Source organism: Arachis ipaensis, chromosome B3 (assembly GCF_059453495.1).
Source record: "Arachis ipaensis isolate K30076 ecotype BB chromosome B3, ASM5945349v1, whole genome shotgun sequence".
Lineage (NCBI taxonomy): Eukaryota > Viridiplantae > Streptophyta > Magnoliopsida > Fabales > Fabaceae > Arachis > Arachis ipaensis.
Genome location: NC_142438.1, coordinates 134,993,951 through 135,016,749, shown reverse-complemented (window position 1 = coordinate 135,016,749; position 22,799 = coordinate 134,993,951). Strand labels below are relative to the sequence as shown.

The window sequence follows — 22,799 nt, the reverse complement described above, 5'->3', positions numbered from 1 at the left end:
CAGCCTCATGTATGAGAAACATGTAACAAGGCTGATCATTGGGCTTAAACCAGAAACTCATTTTTCGGCCCAACATAAAATCTGCACAACAAAATTATTAATTTAGTAAGTATGAGTTAAGATCAAATTAATAATTTTGTAATTAAATATTTTAATAATGTTTGTTCATCATCAAAATTAGATAAGAGTTTTCCAAACTCATCAACAACAAAAGAATGACGATGAGAAAAAAACACACAAAGAAGAAGGAATGCGAAGGATGACGAGGAGGATGAGGAACGCAAAGAAGAAAAATATGATGACGATAACATAAAATCCGACACCTATAATCACGTTCTTTTAATGAGAGTAATTTTTGTTGGTGTTAAATCTACTTAGTTAAACTTGATGACAATAATACTTAAATGTGTAGCAAATTTGTTTAATGAAATAGTTTTTAAAAATAAAAAAGACCATAATATATTATATATAATAAATAATAATTATTTTTTTCGGTGTTAATAATTAATACAGATAATTTTAAATATTTATTATTATATGAAGTTATATTAATTTTTTAATTTTAATAAGTATAAATTAATTTTAAAAAAATATTTTTTAGATATTTTAAAAAATATCCTTAATTTTAAAAAATTATAAGTATAAGTACACGAATTTTTAATTTACAAACACAAAAGAAGATAATTTATTTTTATTAACTGTTAAGTTTTATTCCCTTAGAATAAAAATATCAAATATCTAGTCGTGAATAAAATTTTCAGATTATGTTATAATAGATATTTTCTAAGAATAATTTATTTTTAGCAATTAGGTTAAAGACTACAGATGTATAATATACTAGTATTATTAGTTTATTATTCCAGTTTGAAAAGTGAAAACCCTATCATCTTCCAAGACCCATTCTTTCTATCTGCTTGCTGTGTGATTCGAGCTTCAGATGGAGCTTCCGACCCAGATTCAACTCCCCGAACACATGGCGGATTCTTCATCTTCGCCTCAACCACCACCACAACCACCCACCTCTTCCTCTCTCGTTCAACATGTGTCTCCATCTTCTTCTCCTCTTCCTCGTAAGTCCCTCGTTATACCCCCATTTCTCATATTTTTTCGTGGTTTCTGACATCCAAGACGAAAGAGTTATAAGCTTCTAATGTTCTCTTTGAAAAGTTTAAAAATCCTTCTTTTCTTAAGAAAAACAATTACCAATTGTGTTTCAGCTACTGGGCTTTTGAGGAATTTATGATTTTTTTAGTTGTAATTTTTAAATAAACTTATATGAGTTATATCCTTTTTATGAAAAATGAACAAGTTGTTTCTATATCCGGGTGCTATGACATCTGTCTTAGGATCATATGGTGTGTGTTTTGGGGTTGGGGGAATATGAATATTAATTTCCCTTGAAATTTTTCTTTGAATTTGTGTTGTTTGAGATTTATGAAAATGGGCAATGAAGGTTTGTACTTTGTAGCTTTTAGCATTTTTGCCCTTGAAACTGGTAGGTAAGATATTACTTACATACCATGGTTATGAATTTTGTGAGCCGGGGTATATTATTTGACCATTTGGTTCAAGTTAACTGAATTAGATTTAGATTGGAGTGTCAGATCATGAATTGTTCTCGGCAATATCTGTGTTAGCAAAATGCTGTCCAATTCCTGAGCTTTATTATGATTGGCTTCCCTTGAAAGATTTGTCTAAGCTTCATACTTGTGGGTCATTCAGTCAATTATAGATTTACTAGCAAGTGCTCTCTTCTTGCGTCCCCAATGTAGCTGTTGTATAACCTGGTATTTGGCTTTTTTTTTTTTTTTATTTAATGGTGTCTTCAACATTTAACTTCTAATGGTTAAGTTTTGTTGACTTTATTGTCTTAAACATAGAGTCATAGACAACATCTACTAACTTGAAAATTTGAAATGTTCAACCGTCTCTTGCGGTCTATGTAATGCTTATTATGGTTGCGCCAAATTTTTGTTGATTGACTTTTGTTTGGTTTTCTAGAACACTTAAGGTACAAAAATCGCTTACAAGAATTTGCTCAGAGATCAAATATGCCCCTTCCTGGTTATCAAACGACTAATGAAGGGACTCCACATGCACCAAAGTTTAGGGCAACTGTGTGGGTGGATGGTATAAGCTATACTTCTCAAATGACTTTCTCTCAGAGAAAGGCTGCTGAACAAGATGCTGCAAGATTAGCACTGGAGAGCCTGAATGAAAAGATTAGAGATGATAGATGCCCTCTTGTTTTTGAGGTTTGATGTATAACACAATCTCTAATCTTTAATGTCAATTTTGTGAACTATTAACTAATTTCAAGCCAAAATAGTTCACTTACTAACGTTATGTTATGTTGTTACCTAACTTCCTTTTTTTGCCATGTTTTCTCTTGAGTATTTGTTAGTGCTACTTGATTCAACTTAAATTTTCTGTGTTATGAATTATGAAGGATTATGTTTTCTTTTAATATTTGGAATTGGAGCTTATTGGTTCAACTTATTGCTTTGTATTCATTAGTATTACTTTCTTGCACAATGCACATTACCTGTTTGATGAATTGCTTTGTATTATGACTTATTATGTTTTTCTTTAGTATTTGATTTTCGGAGCTTAGTGGTTCAATTTATTGCCGTGATTGATGAATTGCTTTACTTTCTTTTCTTGAATATTACATGTTTGATGGATTCCTTTGTATTATAAATCCATTATATTTTTGTTTACTATTACTTCCTTGTACGTTACATATTTGAGGAATTGCATTGTATTATGAAATATGAATTATTATGCTTTCCTTTAGTATTTGGTATTGGAGCTTATTGATTCAACTTATTATAGTAATTGATGATTTGTTTTGCTTTCTTTTCTTGCATATTACATGTTTGATGAATTGCTTCGTTTTATGAATTCATAATGTTTTTATTTAGCATTATTTCTTTGCAGGTTACATGTTTGATGAATTGCTTTGTATTATGAAATTATTATGTTTTCCTTTAATATTTGGTATTGGGGCTTATTGGTTCAACTCATTTTAATTTTTGTAGTTATTATTAGAAGGAAAAGAATGAATTCTATTAAAGTTGAGTATAAAAAAGCTAGATTAAGAAGATAATATTACTACTAAAGAAAGGGCAACAGAAAAGTACTATGTCTAATGACTCTCAAATTGATGAAAGGAATATGAAAAACTTTCGGAAAAAGGAAAGTACTAGCTGATATGACTAATAGAGACTCAAAAAAGAAAAAGTATTTTATTTATATTGGTGAGAACTCAAGAAAAAATTGCAAGAGAAGGAAGTTTGTTGCAAGTACTTCATACCTACACGTAAGTTCAACAATATTGTATTTAAATTTTTTTTCTCAAACTCAGAATAGCAATCTGTTTTTATTCTTCTGTTGTTACTATTATTTGTTGTTTTTTCATTTATGAATTTTGACTCTATTGCAATTAATTATTTAAAATGTTTTTAATTATATTCCATCACAGTTAATTTTGATGAAAATATACCCGTGATATTTCAGGGGAAAAATACTAGTCATATACAAATTTAGAGACCCTATTATATTTTATATTCTTTTCATGTTTTCCATCACTTTAGACATAGTTGAATAGTAGATTCAATTATGCTATTTGCTTTCCATTTTTGTGACTTGGTTGAAAAAAAACATTGTACAAGTATTGATTTTTTATTTTTGACTAGTGATATATGATATCATAAATAACTATTACCTAGTGGAAAATAAGATGTTAGGGGAATAACATCATTAATAGTTCTCCCTTTATCATAAATGCTCATTAAATATATAATATGTTTCTTTGCGAATCCCTTATACAACTATGTTGATTTTTGTTCCAGAATACTTTGATTTCCAAGTCTATCATGAATGAGTATGCCACAAAGCTAAATGTAGACAGGCCTACTTACAATACTGTTAAGCTAGAAGGGTTGCTTCCTCGCTTTATGTCTTTTGTGATCTTCAATGGTACAAAATACACTAGTGTTATTGGAAAAAACAAAAAAGAGGCCGAGCAGTTAGCAGCACGTGCTGCTATTCTTTCCGTTCTTGGTATCATTTTGTTTGTGTCTTGAACATATTTTTAATGTTCTTATTTGGATGTGCAAAGACTAATTAAAGTAAATGATTTTGTGAAGCAGGTGATTCTAGCTCAACAACACTTTATGAGATAATAAGATCAAAATCTAGTTTTTATGGAATAGCAAAATCAAATGAATCCCAAGTTACTAATGGAAGCATTGTCTTACCCATAGGAACTACAGGATATGATTTTGATTTGCAACACCATAACGTCCTACCCGTAGCAACTACAGAATATGCTTCTGGCTTGCAGGATCATAAAGATAAAGAGGTTCCTATGGCCACTAATAACGGTGAGAAAAGAATTGATGTTGTTCCTGCTTCGTCCAATATGCTTTCATCATCTCAAGAGCTTCAGATGCCTATACATGTACCATGTGTTGAGGGCCCTTTTCCTCCAAAAAGTTCCTCTCTTCAGCCAGTAGGTTCAGAATTGGGTCAGCTGGCTGCTAGTGATTCTTCCAATTCCGGTTCAAAGAGGCGAAAGAACAAGAAGAAGGCAAATAAGAAGGCTCGGTTGGAATCCATGTAAGTATCTTTGTATCTCATTTTTGTCTTTTGCTGCATTTGCTAGATTTTGCTTCAACCAGTTTATACTTCTCCATGTGCATGTAGCTGCAAACTATAACTTATTTATCTTTATGACATGATTCTGTTGCCTATTCCTAATTTTCACAGTACATTCTATAGTACCAATGTCTAGTTAGATCTTAATGCTTTGTCAATTTCATGGATTTAACTCAACGTTCAAACCTTGTGCACCCCACCCATCCCAAAAAATACAATTCAACATGCAATCTTAATTTTTGTTGTTGTAAGTAAAGGAGAATGGATGTGTAATAAATTTCTTCTTATAATCTTGCATACACGCCATTTTAAAACAATGTCTTACATACAAGTCTTTGCAAAACTCGTTCATCCATGTTTCGGACAAGCCATTGGGGTTATTGGAAGAATAATTGTTACTACGATGGTTGATTCTTATACATAGGCGCATGTTTCATGTGGAAGCTTGGTGCTCAAGAGGGATGTCTAATAATTTGTGTTATTGTGTTGTGAATATGTGCAGGGTACCAAGTGCAGCAGATCCTTGTTCAGTAGCACAATGATAATGAGGGAACGATCAAACTATTCTATGGAGTTAAATGTCTAACTTAGTTCTTGGGTAGAATCCTTGTTAGTATTATAAACCATGAAGTAGTTTTTTTCTTTTGGAAAAGGCATTCCAACTTGTGTGTGTATATTTAGTGGAGATACTGATCTTGTATTTTTATTTCTGTCAAACTGAGTTGCAATTAGTAGGTTTGTCATGAGCTCTACTTATTGTATGCAACAACAGATGCTTGGAGGTTGTAATGAATATGATTGGCTTGGCATGATGAGTTAGGTTTAGGTTAAATGATGCTCTACTTAACCATGTTCTTTATCTTAGTGAATGGATTAGTCACTATCATCGGTGGTGTTGAGTACTCTAGTTGTTAGATTTTACTTGGGTTTACTCATCTCTTTAAACACAATTTGTGTGTTACATGTAGCTTATGCATTGGAAAAAAAATCTTTTGTTTCTTTCTTTTTCTTCCCCTTGAAAATGTATTAAATCATATTCTGACCTAGAAGGATATTTCATAAAGCGAAATGTTCTTACAATGTTCAGAGTAAACGATGAACATGTTCTCACAAATTTCATTCGTTAGTCAAATTAGTTTTTAAAATTTTTCGATGTTAATCAAATTCTTCATTACTCAAGTTTTTGTCCAAATTTTGTTATTTTCACTTATTTATGCGGTTTTTCTTTCCAGTTCTAGCTTCAAATTTTCACTAAAAAAAAAATTACACACAATTAGTTGAAAAAAAAAACTAGTTCGCTGAATTCACATTACCCCAAAAAAATTACAGAAGGAAAAGAAAACCCTAAAATTGCGCTTCCAGCTCCCCCCTTCCCTCCTGAGATTCGAGCTTCACTCACTGAGTCACTGACTCGTTTGATGGCGCCCCCGACCGAAATCAAAGCTGCTGGCTCCAACGTGGCGGCGCCTTCTGCATCATCGTCTCAACCGTTGCGGCCGCCACAACATTCATCTGCCTCTTCCTCCTCCTCTGCTGCTCCTCCTCCTTGTAAGTCTTCTCACCACACCCAATTTCTCTGCTATTGCTTGTTTGCTCAGAACCACGAGAAGGAAAGTTCGGATATTTTATTTTTCAAAAATCTAAAAATCTTTTTCCCCCTCCCTCTAGTGTCTTAGCTTGTGGGCTTTTGAGGGATATATGATTCGGTTGTTAAATAGAATTGGTATTTTCCAATGAAAATTGAATGGCATTCCCTTATTATTTAAATATACCGGCTTTGGACAAGGTATTTCTAGCAAGTGCTGTGACATCAGCTAGTACGATCCTCTCATGCGTGTTTTGGTATTGGGTGGAAATTTATATGATATTGATCGATGAATGATGAATTCCCAACTTACTTACCCAACTTTGCAGTTTTTACAATATCAAGTTTCATTTAGAATTACCGTGTCGTTGAGGTTCATGAAAATGGCCATCTTAAAGTTTACAGCATTGATCATTTCATGAAAATAGTATTTCTGTTAACTGATTATAAATTTCTATTCTTTGGTGTTCCTATAGCTATTTGAGTATTGGACAGTACATTTTGAATGTAGTAAGCTAAGTCTGTTAGATATTGGTAGATAAGGCATTTGTTGACTTTTAAAAACTAACAAACTATGGTTGTGAAATTTGCGGATGGTGCCATATTGTTTAAGCCATTTGGTTCAACGTAACTGAATTAGATCAGAGTGTCAGATCATGAATCTTTGCTGGAAAAATCTAGGTTAGTGAATGTGGTCCAATTCAACCAACTAAAGTCCATGAGATTTATTATGATTGGTTCCAGATGAAAACATTGTTAAGGCTTCATATTTGTGTCATTCAACCAACAGTATAGATGTAATGACTTGTGATTGATCCTTTTCAAGAGGGCTTAGGTTGCTGTTGCATAGGTTGGTATTTAACTTTTCTAGAGTGTCTTCAAAAGTTATCTTATTGGTTGTTAAAAAATTTTGCAGACTCCCAAATAACTTAAATTTAAACGACATCCTCTAATTAGAAAATATTATCTGTTCAGTAGTCTCCTGTGGTCTACTTTATATTCACTATGGTCACAAGCACTAATTTGAGCTTTAGCGTGTAGACAGGTATCTAATTTGTCGATTGATTTTCTCGTGTTTCTCAGTGCAGTTAGATTACAAGCAGTGTTTACAAGACCTTGCTAAAAAATTAAACATAGTTCTTCCAGAGTATGAAACAATTCGTGATAGATCTTCAGAAGTTCCAATGTATAGGTCAACTGTGCTGGTGGATGGAATGAGTTTTACCTCTGAGATCACTTTATCCACTCGAAAGGCTGCTGAACAAGATATTGCCAGAGTTGCTTTTGAGAACCTATCTAAGAAAGTTAAAGATCATGGATGTGCTCTTGTTTGTGAGGTTTGATGTAATATACTTTTAAATATCAATTTTTTGAATTGATATTCAGACCAAATATATCCCTTAATCATGTTACCTGACTTTCTATGTTCTATTACAATTTTTCTTTTGAGTATTTGTTAGTTTTACAACTTCAGAGATCTTATTCTATTTTACCTTTTAGGGTTTATTTACTACCACTTTTAGATTTGGTATAGTTATGCACTTTTAGTGAGTCAAATATTTATCATTTTGTTTGGCATGTCCAAAAACTAACATTATACTAGTATTGACTGTTTACTGTTCATATCATTATAAGTCATCACTAATTGAGGGAGAAATATCATCATTGTTAGAGCTCCAGTATCTTCTTAGCTTGGTCATGAATTATCATTAGGTATATTATATTTCTTTCTAGAACCCTTATATTAGTGCTTCTTGTGATTCTTCCAGAATACTGCATTTGCCAAGTCTGCTTTGGATGAATATGCTGCAAAACTGAATACAAGACCTACTTATAACACTGTTAAGCTAGAAGGTCCACCTCCTTGTTTTGAATATTCTGTGATCTTTGATGGCACAAAATACACGGGGGATACTGCTAAAGACAAAAGCTAGGCTGAGCAGTTAGCAGCACGTGCTGTTCTTCTTTCAATTCTAGGTACGTTTTTATTTGTGCCTTGTACAAATTTTTAGAAGTTTCTACTTGGATGCGCAGTGATTAATTAAAGTAAACAGTTCTTTACAACAGGTGGTGCTAACGCAGCAACACTTTACGGGATGATAAAATCACTATCTAGAATTTATGCAGCATGCGAAGAAAACAACATCCAATGTGTTGTCACTGGCCTGTATCATCCACAGCAACTATAGGACATGCTTCTAATATGCAGGATCATAAAGATAATATAGTTGCAACTACAGTATACGCTTCTGATCTACGGGATCATAAAGATAAGAAAGCTGGAACTAAAAGACGTGCTTCTGTTCGGCTGGCCAATAAAAATAAGGTAGTTGCAACTACAAGACATGCTTCTGATCCGCAAAATCATAAAGCTAAGGAAGTTACAACTACAGTACACACTTCTGATCCACAGAATCATAAAAATAAGAAAGTTGGAACTATTACACATGCTTTTGTTCCGCAGGACAATAAAGATATAGTTGCAACTACGGGACTTGCTTCTGATCAGAACCATAAAAGATAAGGAAGTTTCTACTTCAGGACATGCATTTAATCCACGGGACCATAAAAGTAAGGATAACAATAAAAAGAGAATTAAACCTGCTTCTTCCAAAATGTTTTCCTCATTTCAGAAGCCTGAAGGTGAACCATCTCTCGAGGCCATCAAGCTTCTGAAGCTCTTTCTTCAACAAGGATGTTCAAAATGACGGACTTGGCAAGATACTGGTAATGGTTCCAATTCAGAAAAGAGGCAAAAGACTGATGGAATCTCCGTAAGTTTCTTCATATCATTTTTGTTTTTGGCTTCATTTACCGTATTTTTCTTCAGCTGTGCTTCATAGTTTTCCATGTCCATGTAGCTTTAGCTATAAACAATAACTTTTATTCCAGACATGATTCCAGTGTCATAATTTACACACATCCACATTGGGTAGCAAGATTGTCTAGATAGATCTTAATGCTTTGTCAGTTTCATGCAATTTTGTCCTCCTGACCCCCGATATACATATAAGTATCAAACTTGTTCAACCATGCTTTAAACGAGCCATCTGAAACTATATACTTTGTTTCAAGGAGGGAAGAATTACTTGTTTCAATGGTTGATACTTGTTACTGGTTGCATTGCATTCTGTTTCAAAGCTTATTGTTCTGGAGGTGTGTCTTACATTTCTTTGGATGTTCTGTTGCGAGTATTTGCAGGCTACCGATGCAGCTGTTCATTGTTCTGCAGCACGACGATAATTTGAACGAGGCAATCAAACTATTATGTTGGATTGAAGATCTAGTCCTCTCTGTACAAAACCTTTGTACTATGAAAAAAAGTATTTAGTTTTTATTTTCCTTTATCTTTGTTAAGAATACTAACCTTGTATTTATTGGCGTCAAGCTGAGTAGCAATTGATAATGTTATAGTTAAATTGCGGATTATGTTCATTTTGGAAAAGATGATTGCTTATCTTTCTTAAGGAATACACTTTAATTATAAGTACATTTGAAGTTAAAATAAATTAGTAAGCATTCATGATCACATTAATATATGGAAGGATGATTTAGAAAGATTTCATCATCTATTGCTGATGTGAAATTAAGTACAAATGTAATTTACAAATAAATTAGCCGTCTGTATTCAAACAACATTGGAAGTCTGTTAAGAGAACAAACCAGTTGGCAAATGCATACATAATATTATCATGGATTTGGAAGATAAGAATGTGAAGGGTCATGTAATGGATCTTAGAACATTGTGAGAAGAACTTGGTTAGACAGTTTCCTTGAGACAAGGAGAAGGAATTGCTCCTTTTTCCAATGCCAGCTCTTGAATTTTCCCCCTTGCAGCAAAACATGTGGATTACGATCTTCATTGGGTCTACAAAAAGATTATACTTAACTGTCTTTCATCAACACTCAGAACTCCTGCTCCCAAGGGAAGAAAAAAAAAAGGGGATGAAGTTTAAAAAAATCCAAAAACAATGATGAAGGAATGAAATTTCCCGGTTGACCGTTTCATTTTTTTTTTTTTGGTTTTAAAATCCAATTTGATGGAATCTGTCCAAGTGAACGGTGATTACTCCCGTCTCTTTTCTTTTGTTCTTGGCCAGCTGTAAATGGTGACTAAGTAATTGAAGCTTAAACTTCGTTTTAAACTATGGTTCACATGGTTAACATCCCCTGGTTGAGTTTACTTCAGTTTTCTTTTCCCACGTATCCTTACTTCGGCAAACTAATAACTAATTCGTTGTGGATCTGAATTTCATTCAATGGTTTATTGTTCGCTAATAGGTTACTGCATGCGCAGGACAAAATTTAAACCATCAATACTTATTTAAACAAACTAATAAATTAACTACTAGATCAACCCAAATTGACTTGCTTTGTTATATGCAAATTATGGTTTGTTGCTCTAAACTTAGCGCTAATGATAGAATAGTAACTTTGTTTTAGCTCACTCGTCAATTTAAGTAAGTTTTTAAAGTTTGAATTCTATCTTGTGTATGCAATTAAAAATAATTATTTGAGTGAAGACCAACAAATATTTCAAAATACAATCAAATCATATTAGGTATACATCAAAATCAGTCGTTAGTATAAGATATATGTTAGAATATAAAATATATATTAAAAATGAGTTAAATAATATATATTTATATATATATAAATATATGGTGGTTGATTTTAGTGGTTAATTTTAGTGTACAAATAACATTTTTGAATACAATCAAAACTATGACTTACTTAACATGTTAACGTGGGTTAAAATTCAATTTGCATCTTTACATCATAATTTGAAGGTAGAAATTCACCTGCAGTCGACTTCACATGAAGTTGTTTTTTGTTTAAAAAAAATCAATTTATTTTATATAAATGATTTAATTAAAAAACCAATTGATATAGCTATGATGTTAGATTTTTCACCGTATTTTATTTTAAAAATAATTGACTAATTTAAATTGAGAAATTGTAGTTAATTATTTACTATATAATTTTTTTAACCAAAAATATAATTAAAAATTATTAAAAAAAATAAAATTATCTAATATATTGGACCAGTTCAATGTTAATCAAATTTTTTTTATTATAAAATATAAAAAAATTTAATTCTCAAAAGAAAATTATATTATTTTTTAAGATTTAATTTTTTTATTGTATTTTCATAAAGTTTGCACAAAATTCATTTATCACATGACTAAATTTATTTATTTACGTAAAGTTTGTTTATTGACTAAACTTATTTATTTACGTAAATAAATAAGTTTAGTTAATGTGATAGGTGAATTTTGTGCAAATTTTATGAAAATACAATTAAAAAAAAATTAAATTCTAAACAATAACATGATTTTTTTTAAAATTAATTTTTTTTATATTTTATAATAAAAATAAAAAATTTGATTAACATTGAGCTAGTCTAATATACTAGATAATTTTATTTTTTTAATAATTTTTAATTATAATTTCAGTTAAAAACATTATATAATAAACAGTTAACTACAATTTCTTAATTTAAATTAGTCCATTTGTTTTTAAAATAAAATACGGTAAAAAATTTAATATTATAGTTACATCAATTGGTTTTTTAATTAAACTATTTGTATAAAATAAACCGATTTTTTAAAATTAAATGGTAATACGTGTCATCTATCTAAAAACAACTTCATGTAAAGTCGACTCCCGAAGGATGGTAACAAAATCTAAACACGCTATGAATATATGCTGAGTTCTCTATGTTAATTTTTGGTGTTTTGCCTCCTCAAAACTCTTTACCCTGTACATGGGGTCGCTGAATTTTTATAAATTAGAATCTGTGTGACGCGTATTAAGATATTAGCTAATAGCTATCATTCTGTGAGTAAATTGTGTTTAGGAATCGTATTTTCAGAATTTTGTCCACTGAATCTAACATATCTTGAAAGAGATTTTTGTTTGAAGCTGTTAAATGTTTACGAATTTCACTTATATTTGTTTGAAATATAAATAAATATAGAGAGTTTTAATTTTATTTTTTTACTAAGAACTTCAATTTTCTCCTCTTTCTATCTTAGTTCAAAATAAATTTATATTCATGATTTAATATTTAAAACTAATTTATATTTGACTCACTTTATATACTATCTAATTAATTGTACAACACATACAATAGAATTCAGAAAGTAACATAAAACCGTCATGATAATCAATGTTGTTACTTGTTAGCCTTTTCAAGAAAGAGCAATAAAATATGATAGAAGCTGAGTGAAAGGAAGCATAGAAGAAGCTACATGAAGTAGCTCTCCAGCTTCATCATCACATAGAGACGTGTGGGTTATGCATAGGATCCGGCGATCCTTATGCTGATTATTTTCCATGCATTTTTTTAATCTATTTTCTACTTGCAATGCATTAACTACTGCCAGCTAACAATCCCAATACAAACATGGATTAAACTAACACCAAGGAATTGAGGGCCTCAATTAAATTTTATTTTTTCTTAGGTCGTTAAAAATTTATATTATATTAATAACTAATTTCACTACTTAAACCTATGACTTTAAAATCACATAAAAGTCAACTGTAAAGTTTGGTAAAATTTGTGGATGTATGCCCTTGACAAACTTTTCATGCAAAATAAGTAAGTAATTATTAGAAAGGTGGGTTTGAATATTTGGCATTACAAATAGGCCTTCCCTTTCTTCTTGTCACCCTCATTACTAAAACAGCCTTAGTTGCTTTTGCAATTTGTTATCCTTAGACTCTCTAATGGCACTGGCCAAAGACCAAATTCTTCATGATTCAAGCATGGGAAGCAAGGTTCAAAGTTGTGTTTTCAATGAAAATAATGAGTACCACAAATCAGTGCTAGAAGAGGAAGATGGCTCACAAAGCACCAATGGGTTCAGCAATGATTCAGCTATAACCCATTCTCCTCCTCTATGTGCCAATGCCTATGCTTATAAGGCCACAAACTATCAACTTGAGGAGGAACAACAATCTCTGATTGATTTCAAAGGTAGTTGCTACAACACTTTAACACAAGTAGTTAGTGAATCTTTGCTTAACTTTGAGCAGAACAGAATGGTCCCTGGCAACAGCTACATGAAAGATGACACTAATGTTTGGGACAACAATCTGCATCATCAATGGAGTCAGATTAGTCCAAGAAGCACTTCAGAGCTGCGACCGGTGCAGGATTCAAGTTGCTTCCAGTCTTCTAGTAGTAGCTACAGCACCATAGTCAACAGTGCAAAAGAGAAGCAATTACATGGTGAGAGTTCATCATATGGTTGGCTCTACTCTCAACAAACTATACCTGCTCATAGCATCCAGGACCCTGCAGCTCAAGAACCAATATCCAAAAAGCGCATTTCAATGGTATTAATTGTTGCTTTTTTAAGGCCTCTTAGTTAGTTTCTGTTTTCATTTTCAGAACTAGTTCTTACAGTAACTTTGTGAAATTTGAATGGAGATTGAGGTCAGTTTTTGTGTTTAATTTGCAGCAGGCTGAGAAAATGAAAGCTGCCAAGAAGCAATGCACAGATGAGAGTAAAATGCCAAAATCCAACAAGTCAGGAGCATCCAAGGATCCTCAAAGTGTTGCTGCTAAGGTTTGCTTCAATCTTAAGTCAATTTATTTTAGTTAGATACAATTTTGATTGCAAATTAAGCAAAGATTAAAATATGATGAGATTCAATGTTGATTATTAGAATGTTTGTCTCACAGAATAGAAGAGAGAGGATAAGTGAGCGGCTCAAGATACTACAAGAACTAGTTCCCAATGGCTCCAAAGTAGGGATTTTCTTCTTCTTCTTCTTCTTATTTAGCAGTAACTTTACATATTATTCATTATTCTAACTCTAGAAGTGAATTTTTCAGGTTGATTTGGTTACAATGCTGGAGAAAGCAATTAGCTATGTGAAGTTTCTTCAGCTTCAAGTGAAGGTGAGACTTATAGTTTCTTAATACATGAATTCTTAAGTGCTATATAGGAACTGACATGTTTAATTTTCTGTTATTTTATTATTGTTGATGGTGAAGGTGTTGGCAGCTGATGAATTTTGGCCTGTTCAAGGTGGAAAAGCTCCTGATATCTCTCAAGTAAAAGAAGCCATTGATGCCATTCTTTCATCCCAAAGATCAGAGGAACAAGTTCAGCAACCTCAAAGTAGATGATGATGATGATCATCATGGATATTCTATGAATACTATAGTGTCATAATTAAATAATTGAAGAACAACTTTAGCAGAAGAGCAAGAGAAGCCTTGCTCTGATGAGAGTTGGTCGTTCTGAAGGGCATTTTAGAAATTCAGAATGCATCATCGTGACCATTAAGAATATGTTAATTAACTTATAAATCAATCTTTAATATTTAATTAGCTTCCAAGTTGAACATTATATTTATTGCGCTTTTTTTTAAGCAGTGTATGCTACTGGCATGGGGCTGCTAATAACTTAACATGCCCAACATCATATATTATCTGTATGACAACCTTGTACTTTTATAATTATCTCTATTAATTAATTAGCGGTGATGAATGATGAAAGTATGTTCTGATATTATTAGATCTAAAGTAAATAAGTATTCCTACCTTCTCCATTTTCCGTTATATATATATATATAAATTAAATTACCTTTTATTATGTTGTAAATGTTATAATTATCACAAAATTAAATGGAAAAAAAGACATCAAGATGTATAATAATACAAAGTAATATTACACATCTAAATTTTTTATAAATTAAATTCAATCAAGTTAAATAATAAAACTTCGGTAATATTAGGAAGACAAAAAAACAATTAAAATTTGCTTTATTTAGTATTTATTAATTGACGCAATAATTAATAAATGTTAAATAAGACAAATTATGACTGTTTTTTACTAATTTTCTTTAGTTATCAAATATTTTTGTAAAATTTAAAATAATGCTATCTATAATTAATTTTGGTTGATGTTAGACCAATTTAATTAAACTTGATTAACAAAAATGTTTGGATGTGTAGCATTATTTAATAATATATTATATGCATTTTGTCTCAAATGTCAAAATAATAATCCTGCTTGGTATTGCTGGCAATTATTAATGAAAGTGAAAGATATAAAATCGTACACTGTTCTTTGACTTTTCTCTCAGTTGACCATATCTGCATGAGCTGTTACAAAATGTAGTAGCAATGGTAGTAGGGTGTTTTTTGGACTAAATTTCATAGTGATCCCTTAAATTTGTGTAAGACATTAATTTTGTCTTTGAAGTTTTAGTTGTATTTTTTTGTCTTTGAAATTAAGTATATTGGTCTCTTAATCAATTTTCAACAGTAATTCAATAAATTGAATAATAAGCTGACACTATTTTATCACGTTAGAGAATAATAAAATAACGCTATTTGCATTTGGCTTTCAATTAAAGTAAAAATGACAGATAGAATTAATATATATATAACTAAAAAAAACGTAGTTGCAATAACAAATATTATTTGTTATACTAATCAATAACGAGTTATGCTTAGATAAATTAATTAATACATGAAAAGTTTACTTTATTGGTACTTTCATATAAAAAAGGAGAACAATTGTGCGTTATGTCTGTCTTGCTAGACTAGTACAACGTACAATACACAATCATCGTGGATCGGACTTTAGTTTAATTCATAGTTCATTTTTATTAACCAAATATATTTGAGTTTACATTAGAGGTTAGAACCATTTGAAAGCTAAACAAACATTAGAGCTAAAAGGAGGGAACATTTTGTGTTCTAGAACTACTACTATTCATAGTTCATACCTTATTAGGATATGATAATTGTAGAGAAAGGATCAATATATATGGACCCTAAGTCTATAATTCAATATCATATATCATGCCTCAGAAATAACATTCAAGTTTTGATATCGTTAATTACCAGGTTTTGGTAAAAATTAAAGCATATATAACAGCAACCCTAATTCTTGTCTCACGCTCTAGCATGGAGGCTGTGCTAATTTAACAAAACATTTTGAATTCAAATTCTGGATATGTTAAAACTTGGAAATCAAAGGAAAGTTTTGTTGCCGATATGGAAGATCATCATCAGCTCGAGATTTAATAAACAAAAATCAAGATCATGTTCAATACTTTGAGACAACAGCACCTTATCTTCTAGCTAGTTACATGTTTAATTTGATAATTTTTTAAAATTATTAGTAACCAACTTTTTTCATGTCACAGTATAGCCAACAAATAAATAATGGAGAAAGAAATTAAATATATGTGATTTGGATTATATTGTTATTGTAAAATAAAGAAACGAGTAAACAGACAAATAAACTTCTGAGTTTATACTTCATATAGATTAATTCATAAAAAAAAAATATTAATAAAGTTTTTTAGGATCACAAATGTGGACACTTTACTTCTAAATTAGTCCTTGTAATTAGGATAAAAGGTCTTCATTTAAGCTAATTTGTTCAAGTTTATTATTTTAAAAGATTTTATTGGTATTTTTTTTTTTAAAACTAATCTGTCTAAAATGTAAATTCGCAGAAAAATTTATTTATCATTTTAGTCTAAAAAATAAAAAAAAAATATTAATAAAATATTGACAAATTATTGACATAAAGGAAATTGGTTCCCTACACTGTGATGTCAAATTGGGGTCAGATATATTGCATGCACTTTAATTTCCAGTGACATATGCATGTGAATGTGTTTCCACATATATTTGTTTTGTGTTCAAAACAATGCACGTAGAAGTATTCTAAATTGATGATGAGCATGCATGCATTGCACATAGTAGTATATATGATGAGATGCTCCGTACAGCTGTTGTCTTCTTCTCTACTTTGTCACAATGGAATCATCAAGGGGAATCGTTATACAATTTAAGATCTCTCATTATTTGTTAACCATTATTTCTCATTCTATTTTAGGAAATTATGAGCGGAGACAATTAATTAGCACGTGTAGCGGTTAATATGGTTCACACTTCATCACATGATGGGTAGGGCTACTCACATGCCCAATCCCACACAAACCGCTCATTATACATTCCCAATAAATTCTTTAGAATCCCGCTAGACTATGGAGTGAATAGAATATTTGTATAATGTGTATAATAAATTATTTATTTAGTTTAATATGAGTTAAAAAATGAACATTTAGAATAAAATATTATTAATTTTTCAAACACAATATACCCATATTATTCAGAATAACCATCTAAGTATCAAGGATAATAAATATCTGATATCCTACTGAATTAAATATCCTTAAACCCTCATTGTACATATTGTACAAATACTTCATTGACTCCCTATACTTCCTCAATTCTTTATTAACAAACAAAAGTTAAAAACTCGTATACAGTTATCTAAAAATTATTAGATGATTTAATAAATTTAATTAAATTATCTAATAATTTTTAATTATAAATTTTACATAAAAATAATTACAAGTAAGTATTTATCACAATATATATTATATTATTTAATTTATAAAAAAATATTTGATTATATTGATTATATCCAATTTTAAATTTATTAATTTATTACAAAAAAGTTTGGTATGGATTTAATTTTGACCAACTATAATAATATAGATTTAGTTTTTACATTTTTATCTAAATAACTAAATTATTTCATTTGTATAATCATTTAAGCAATGATGGGCTAGAGTATAACTAGAGTCTTTTACAAAGCCAATTGATCCAACAAATTAAATCCAAATAAGATTTTAAAAGGAGAGTTTTCTTTTTATTATTATGTAATAATTTTGCTTTGACCATCTAACCTAGCTAGTTTAGCCTGTTAATTACGTATGAAAGGGCACGTGTCGTGTCAATATATATATGCTTCACATTTTCTATTCTTATTACTTAGCATGAACATGCTTGCGCGGAATAAGTCCATGCAAGACTTTGTTATATAAAGCATATATTAAAAAATAATATATTATGTATATATTAAAATTAGTCATTAAAATAATATATAATATATATTAAAAATAAATTAAATTATATATATTTATATATAAACATATTAATAACTAATTTTAATATATAAATAATATTTTTGATTGAAAAATTATGAGAATATGAAGTGTCTCCAAACAGTTGCATATATAAACTAATGCATATTAATAATAGAGTAAATATCACTCTCGATTTCTGACAATTACTTTGAAAGGACGAGGTCCTAAAAAAAATACTCAATTCAGTTTCTAATCTTTTATTTTTGGGACTGATTAGTCCCTGTACTAAAAAAATATTGACTTTTTTTTTTGCCATAAAGACTTCGTTATTTTTTTAAAGTAATTGTCGAGTCGAATTAAAATTTTTATTGTAAAAAATTTCATTGTCTTTCAAGATAATTATCTGTTTTGAGTTTTTCTCTTAATAATAAGTAGTTTGTTTATTAAATCATGGTGAGTGTAGCCCCTGTACTGTACTTTCCTTAACTAGATATTGTCTCTATAGTTTATTGACCCAGTGCTTCAATTATTGAACTATAAAGTCTAAATATTCTATAAGTGGAAACTAAAATATCCACGTTAATCCCCCTTCAAACTAAAATTATATAGATTGAAAATAATTTTTATTTTGCACATTAGAATGAAGACACCCGACCCGTACAATTATCCAGTCGAAGCTGTCGTTTTCCTTCCTTTTCTAGTTTCGTATCTTGGTATCAAATCGTAATATATATGCTGATAATAATCTAATCACCAAATAACACCTAAACCGTTCATATAATAATAATAATTGAGTTTGTTTCTTGAATAATGAACTAAACAAATATCTTTTCAAAGTTTAGTTAACAAATGGGGATATATATATATATACAGCATAAACTGGTTAGAATTCAAGTCAAGAAAACAACTTCTAGTTAATCATATAACACAGTAACCGCACATGATTGACACAAAGAAAGATAACACAAAGTATCGTTTTTTAGTTTTGATTTTTTTTAGTTATAAATTTTGATATTTGAAGTTGTTTATGATTTTTTTTAATAATAAATTATAAATAATTTATTTTATAAAATTATTAAATTTTAAATTTTTTTAGTTTGAAAATTATTAAATTTAAATTTTTTAAATTATATATTAAATTTTTTATAATTTTATTCTATATTTAATTAAATCGGTTCAATCACGATTTAATTTTGATTAAATTATTGAATTATTAAACCAGTTATTTGACTAATTTGATGATCGATCCAGTTCTCACAATCTCATGTATGTGTATTATGGCCGTTGAAAAATATAGTTTTCCAAGTTAATATATTTGTTATCTAATCATTATCGTAAACTTGTACTATATAATAATTTCCTTTATTTAGAATGACATAAGTCGAGTGGAAAATACAAATATTACCAAATACATAGACTTATTTTTTGTGGTGATATATAATTTATACGAAAATATTTAATAATAAAAAATAATTAAAATTATTTTTTTAATATTTATTAATTATTACTAAAATTAATAAATATTAAATAAAACAAGTTTGAATTAGTTTTTTCCTTAATATATATTGTATTGTCTATTCATTAATCAATATCTGGTATTAAGTTTCCTTGTGTATATAGACCAAATTGGTCATTGTTATGATTCATGAATATAGTGAAGTATATACGAATAATTTAAAATTGATATTCATGTGACATCTCATTTAGTTAGACTTGGCCGGTGGTGACTAGGATTGAAGTATGGCAGAAGATGAAGCAATTGTGAGAAAGAAGAGCCACGTGCGTGTGGCTGTGTTATCTCATTTAATTTTTTGGTATTATGGCGATATGTTTTCTCTCTAATCATTGATGAGATTGATGATTATACAAATTTGGCCTTGTATTTTTTATCATATATGTGTATGATGGCTACCCTGCCCACGTACGTGATCTGTTATAAGCTGCAAAACAATCATCTGAAAAATGACAAAAAGTAATAAAGATATCATATTTGATGATAGTACATACACAATAAAAATTAAATTCTTTCTTAAATAAGTTAAATTACACAAAATAATGAAAAATACATAAATAGTTCACTTCAATTTAGTAAATTTAATTTAAAATATACAATTAATTGTCAAGTTTTATGACTCTTGTTTGTTTGTTTTGTTGCATGTGATTATTATCTTAGGAGAATATATTTTTTTAATTATTTTATCAAGTGTAATATGTTATTTTTTAATATCTTTTTTCACATATTTTTTTAATCTTATATAGAAATCACTCTTAACAAACAAAATAATTGAGAGAAAAAAAAAAAAAAAGAATAGCTAGGTTTCAAAACTTTCATCAAACATATCTATATTCTATAATTAATTATTATAAAGCAGCATACAAAGTGATATGTGATATAATAAGCTTCAAAAACTTGCTTCTAGCTTAGCTCATATATTCGTTAAATCATAGCCATACATATGAGGTCAAAAAAATCCTCAGCCTTAGTGCTCATTATAGAGGCCACAAGATATGGTGAAAAGCTTTTCAAAGATATTGAGGAATTAATCATTGTGGGTTTTACCATAGAAAAGATGAAACTTATATTAGGAATGAATTAATGAGCTGATGCAACTCACTTTTTATTATCGACAATAATGGTGCTGTGTAAAGTTCTTTTACAATCAGAAAAGACTTGACCACTTAATTAGAGCTCGTGAGTGAGTGGAGAACATCACTTCATTCTTGGCAACATATTTTTGGATCACACGCTATATGCACTGATGATGATGTGTTGCTCTTTTATTTCATGAAAACAATAGTACTTATTATTATGGTTGATCCAATTTTTAAATTTTCAGTTTGGACAAAATAAAATTTATATAAGAGAGTATATATGTTTTTATCTGAAATTATTTTTACTTTTGAAAAGCTAATTTAAAGTAGCATCATCATTTATGTGAATGAATGAATGAATGTGACAAAGCAAACACTACTCTCTTATGCAGATATATGGAATTCTATGTATATATGCAAATAAAAAGCACAAACACCCAATAGCTTTGAATGTCTGCTTTGGCCCCATGAAATCATGGACCATGAGATGTCAATTGATATATGAAATTATTACGAGATGTCAATTTGGTGCATATTTGAGAGGTACATATATATACGATGCACATACGTAACTATATCATGCACGCACGCTTGCACAAACAGTGTATGTAGAATTGACTCATGTGGCTTAGAGATGAATCCGCTAACATAATTGTGGGTTTAAGTTCAGAGCAGTTGGCCCGTTTTAATTTGGTCGCATCATTAGGGGTCCACAATACCCCCTGTTAAATATGACTGGCCACATTTCTACGAAACAATTTAATGGATAATTTTGGTGGGGGTTGGGGGAAGTTGCTTTGTTATCCTCAGTTCTGACCAATATTCAACTGCATCACAATAAATAGGTCTTATTAGTTTTATACTTTTATGAGTTTCATTAGGGAGTTAATTTTTTAATTAATATTAATTATATTTTTGAAATTATTTTTTTTATTTTAAATCCTAAATTTTAAAATCTAAACTCTCCGTCTTAAATTTTAAATCATAAATTTTAAAATTTTAAAAAAAAATTATAATAAAATATTGACTGATTAAAATTTTATTTGCTATACTTATTCTAGTTTTATTTAAGTTAAATTTACTTATAGGCTTCATCAATTCTTTGTTTTCAACTTTTCATTTGTATCTTATATCTATCTTTTCTATCTTAACACATTTTTCCGAAATTTTCAATTAAAAAAATGGATGGACGAAACAGAGCATGCCACATCATGAAGATGAAATCAATTTATCATCATTTTTAAAGGACTGAAATTTGAAACTAAATACTTTTTTAAATATTTATATTTACAATAGGGATTTAGAAATAATTTCTTTTAAATATTTAAACTACATACAAAAAATTATATGGATGATTAAAAGTATAAAGAAAAAAAAAATAATTTTAGTGCAGAATAAATATATTGAATTACGTAAGTCAAATGGATTATTTGGAGCCATGAGGCCCAAATTTGAAGGGTCAAGAGACAAAATGAAGCCACACGAGATTTGTAACTTGGTGATGTAATAACACACTTTGTTGGAGGCCCAACATTACGTGTCTTCTTTCCAATCGTTAATTTGCATCAGAGCTGGCCGTCCAACAAACATAGAATTCTCCCTTCCATTAACATGATGCCACGTATCACTGAGACAAAATTGAAAAAATACATAAGCCAAAATTCTTCAGTGATCGATGTCAAGCAATCACAGAGACAAGATATGAAATCCAAATATCCAATGTACAAGTTCTGTTTAAAAAAAAAAAGTTTGCTATATTGCTAAGAAAAATAAGAATTATTATTATTGGTTCCATATCCCATAAGAATTATAAATCGATTTAATAACTCACCATAAGTTATAATTTGGTCTTAGTTATTATTTATTTTTAATTTATAATTAACGAATGTTTGTATAAAATATATTTTATCACTCTAAAGATAAGTTTATAAACTTTTATAAACTAAATCATATTTTATATTTCTATCATGGTAATGTTATCATTTTATATTAAAGTACTTTTAGAATTCATATATACCTTTTACATATTCACTAAAAATTGTCT

General features: G+C 29.6%; 3 protein-coding genes across 6 annotated transcripts; all 3 read left to right on the top strand.

Annotated features, from left to right (window-relative positions):
- Nucleotides 1-823: 823 nt before the first annotated feature.
- LOC107631266 (uncharacterized) lies at nt 824-5,546 on the top strand. Of its 2 annotated transcripts, none has more exons than XM_016334651.3 (5): nt 824-1,070; nt 2,002-2,255; nt 3,855-4,065; nt 4,155-4,623; nt 5,165-5,546. In XM_016334651.3, exons 1-5 carry the CDS (start codon nt 938-940, stop codon nt 5,202-5,204), a joined length of 1,107 nt encoding a protein of 368 aa, XP_016190137.1. In that variant the 5' UTR covers nt 824-937; the 3' UTR covers nt 5,205-5,546. The 2 variants fall into 2 exon arrangements, with proteins under 2 accessions (XP_016190137.1, XP_016190136.1); XM_016334650.3 differs by having other exon boundaries at nt 840-1,070; nt 4,152-4,623.
- A 384-nt stretch (nt 5,547-5,930) lies between these two features.
- Nucleotides 5,931-9,666, top strand: LOC107631268 (double-stranded RNA-binding protein 4-like). 2 transcript variants are annotated; one of them, XM_016334656.3, is made up of 5 exons: nt 5,931-6,210; nt 7,331-7,584; nt 8,017-8,224; nt 8,315-9,021; nt 9,449-9,666. In XM_016334656.3, the coding sequence occupies exons 1-3, from the start codon at nt 6,081-6,083 to the stop codon at nt 8,179-8,181; spliced, it is 549 nt and encodes a 182-aa protein (XP_016190142.1). In that variant the 5' UTR covers nt 5,931-6,080; the 3' UTR covers nt 8,182-8,224; nt 8,315-9,021; nt 9,449-9,666. The 2 variants fall into 2 exon arrangements, with proteins under 2 accessions (XP_016190142.1, XP_016190141.1); XM_016334655.3 differs by having other exon boundaries at nt 8,302-9,021.
- Nucleotides 9,667-12,927: 3,261 nt separating this feature from the next.
- LOC107634693 (putative transcription factor bHLH086) lies at nt 12,928-14,773 on the top strand. 2 transcript variants are annotated; one of them, XM_016338120.3, is made up of 5 exons: nt 12,928-13,591; nt 13,717-13,824; nt 13,941-14,006; nt 14,094-14,159; nt 14,256-14,773. In XM_016338120.3, the coding sequence occupies exons 1-5, from the start codon at nt 12,980-12,982 to the stop codon at nt 14,388-14,390; spliced, it is 987 nt and encodes a 328-aa protein (XP_016193606.1). In that variant the 5' UTR covers nt 12,928-12,979; the 3' UTR covers nt 14,391-14,773. The 2 variants fall into 2 exon arrangements, with proteins under 2 accessions (XP_016193606.1, XP_088365715.1); XM_088509589.1 differs by having other exon boundaries at nt 12,940-13,591; nt 13,720-13,824; nt 14,256-14,734.
- Nucleotides 14,774-22,799: the final 8,026 nt, after the last annotated feature.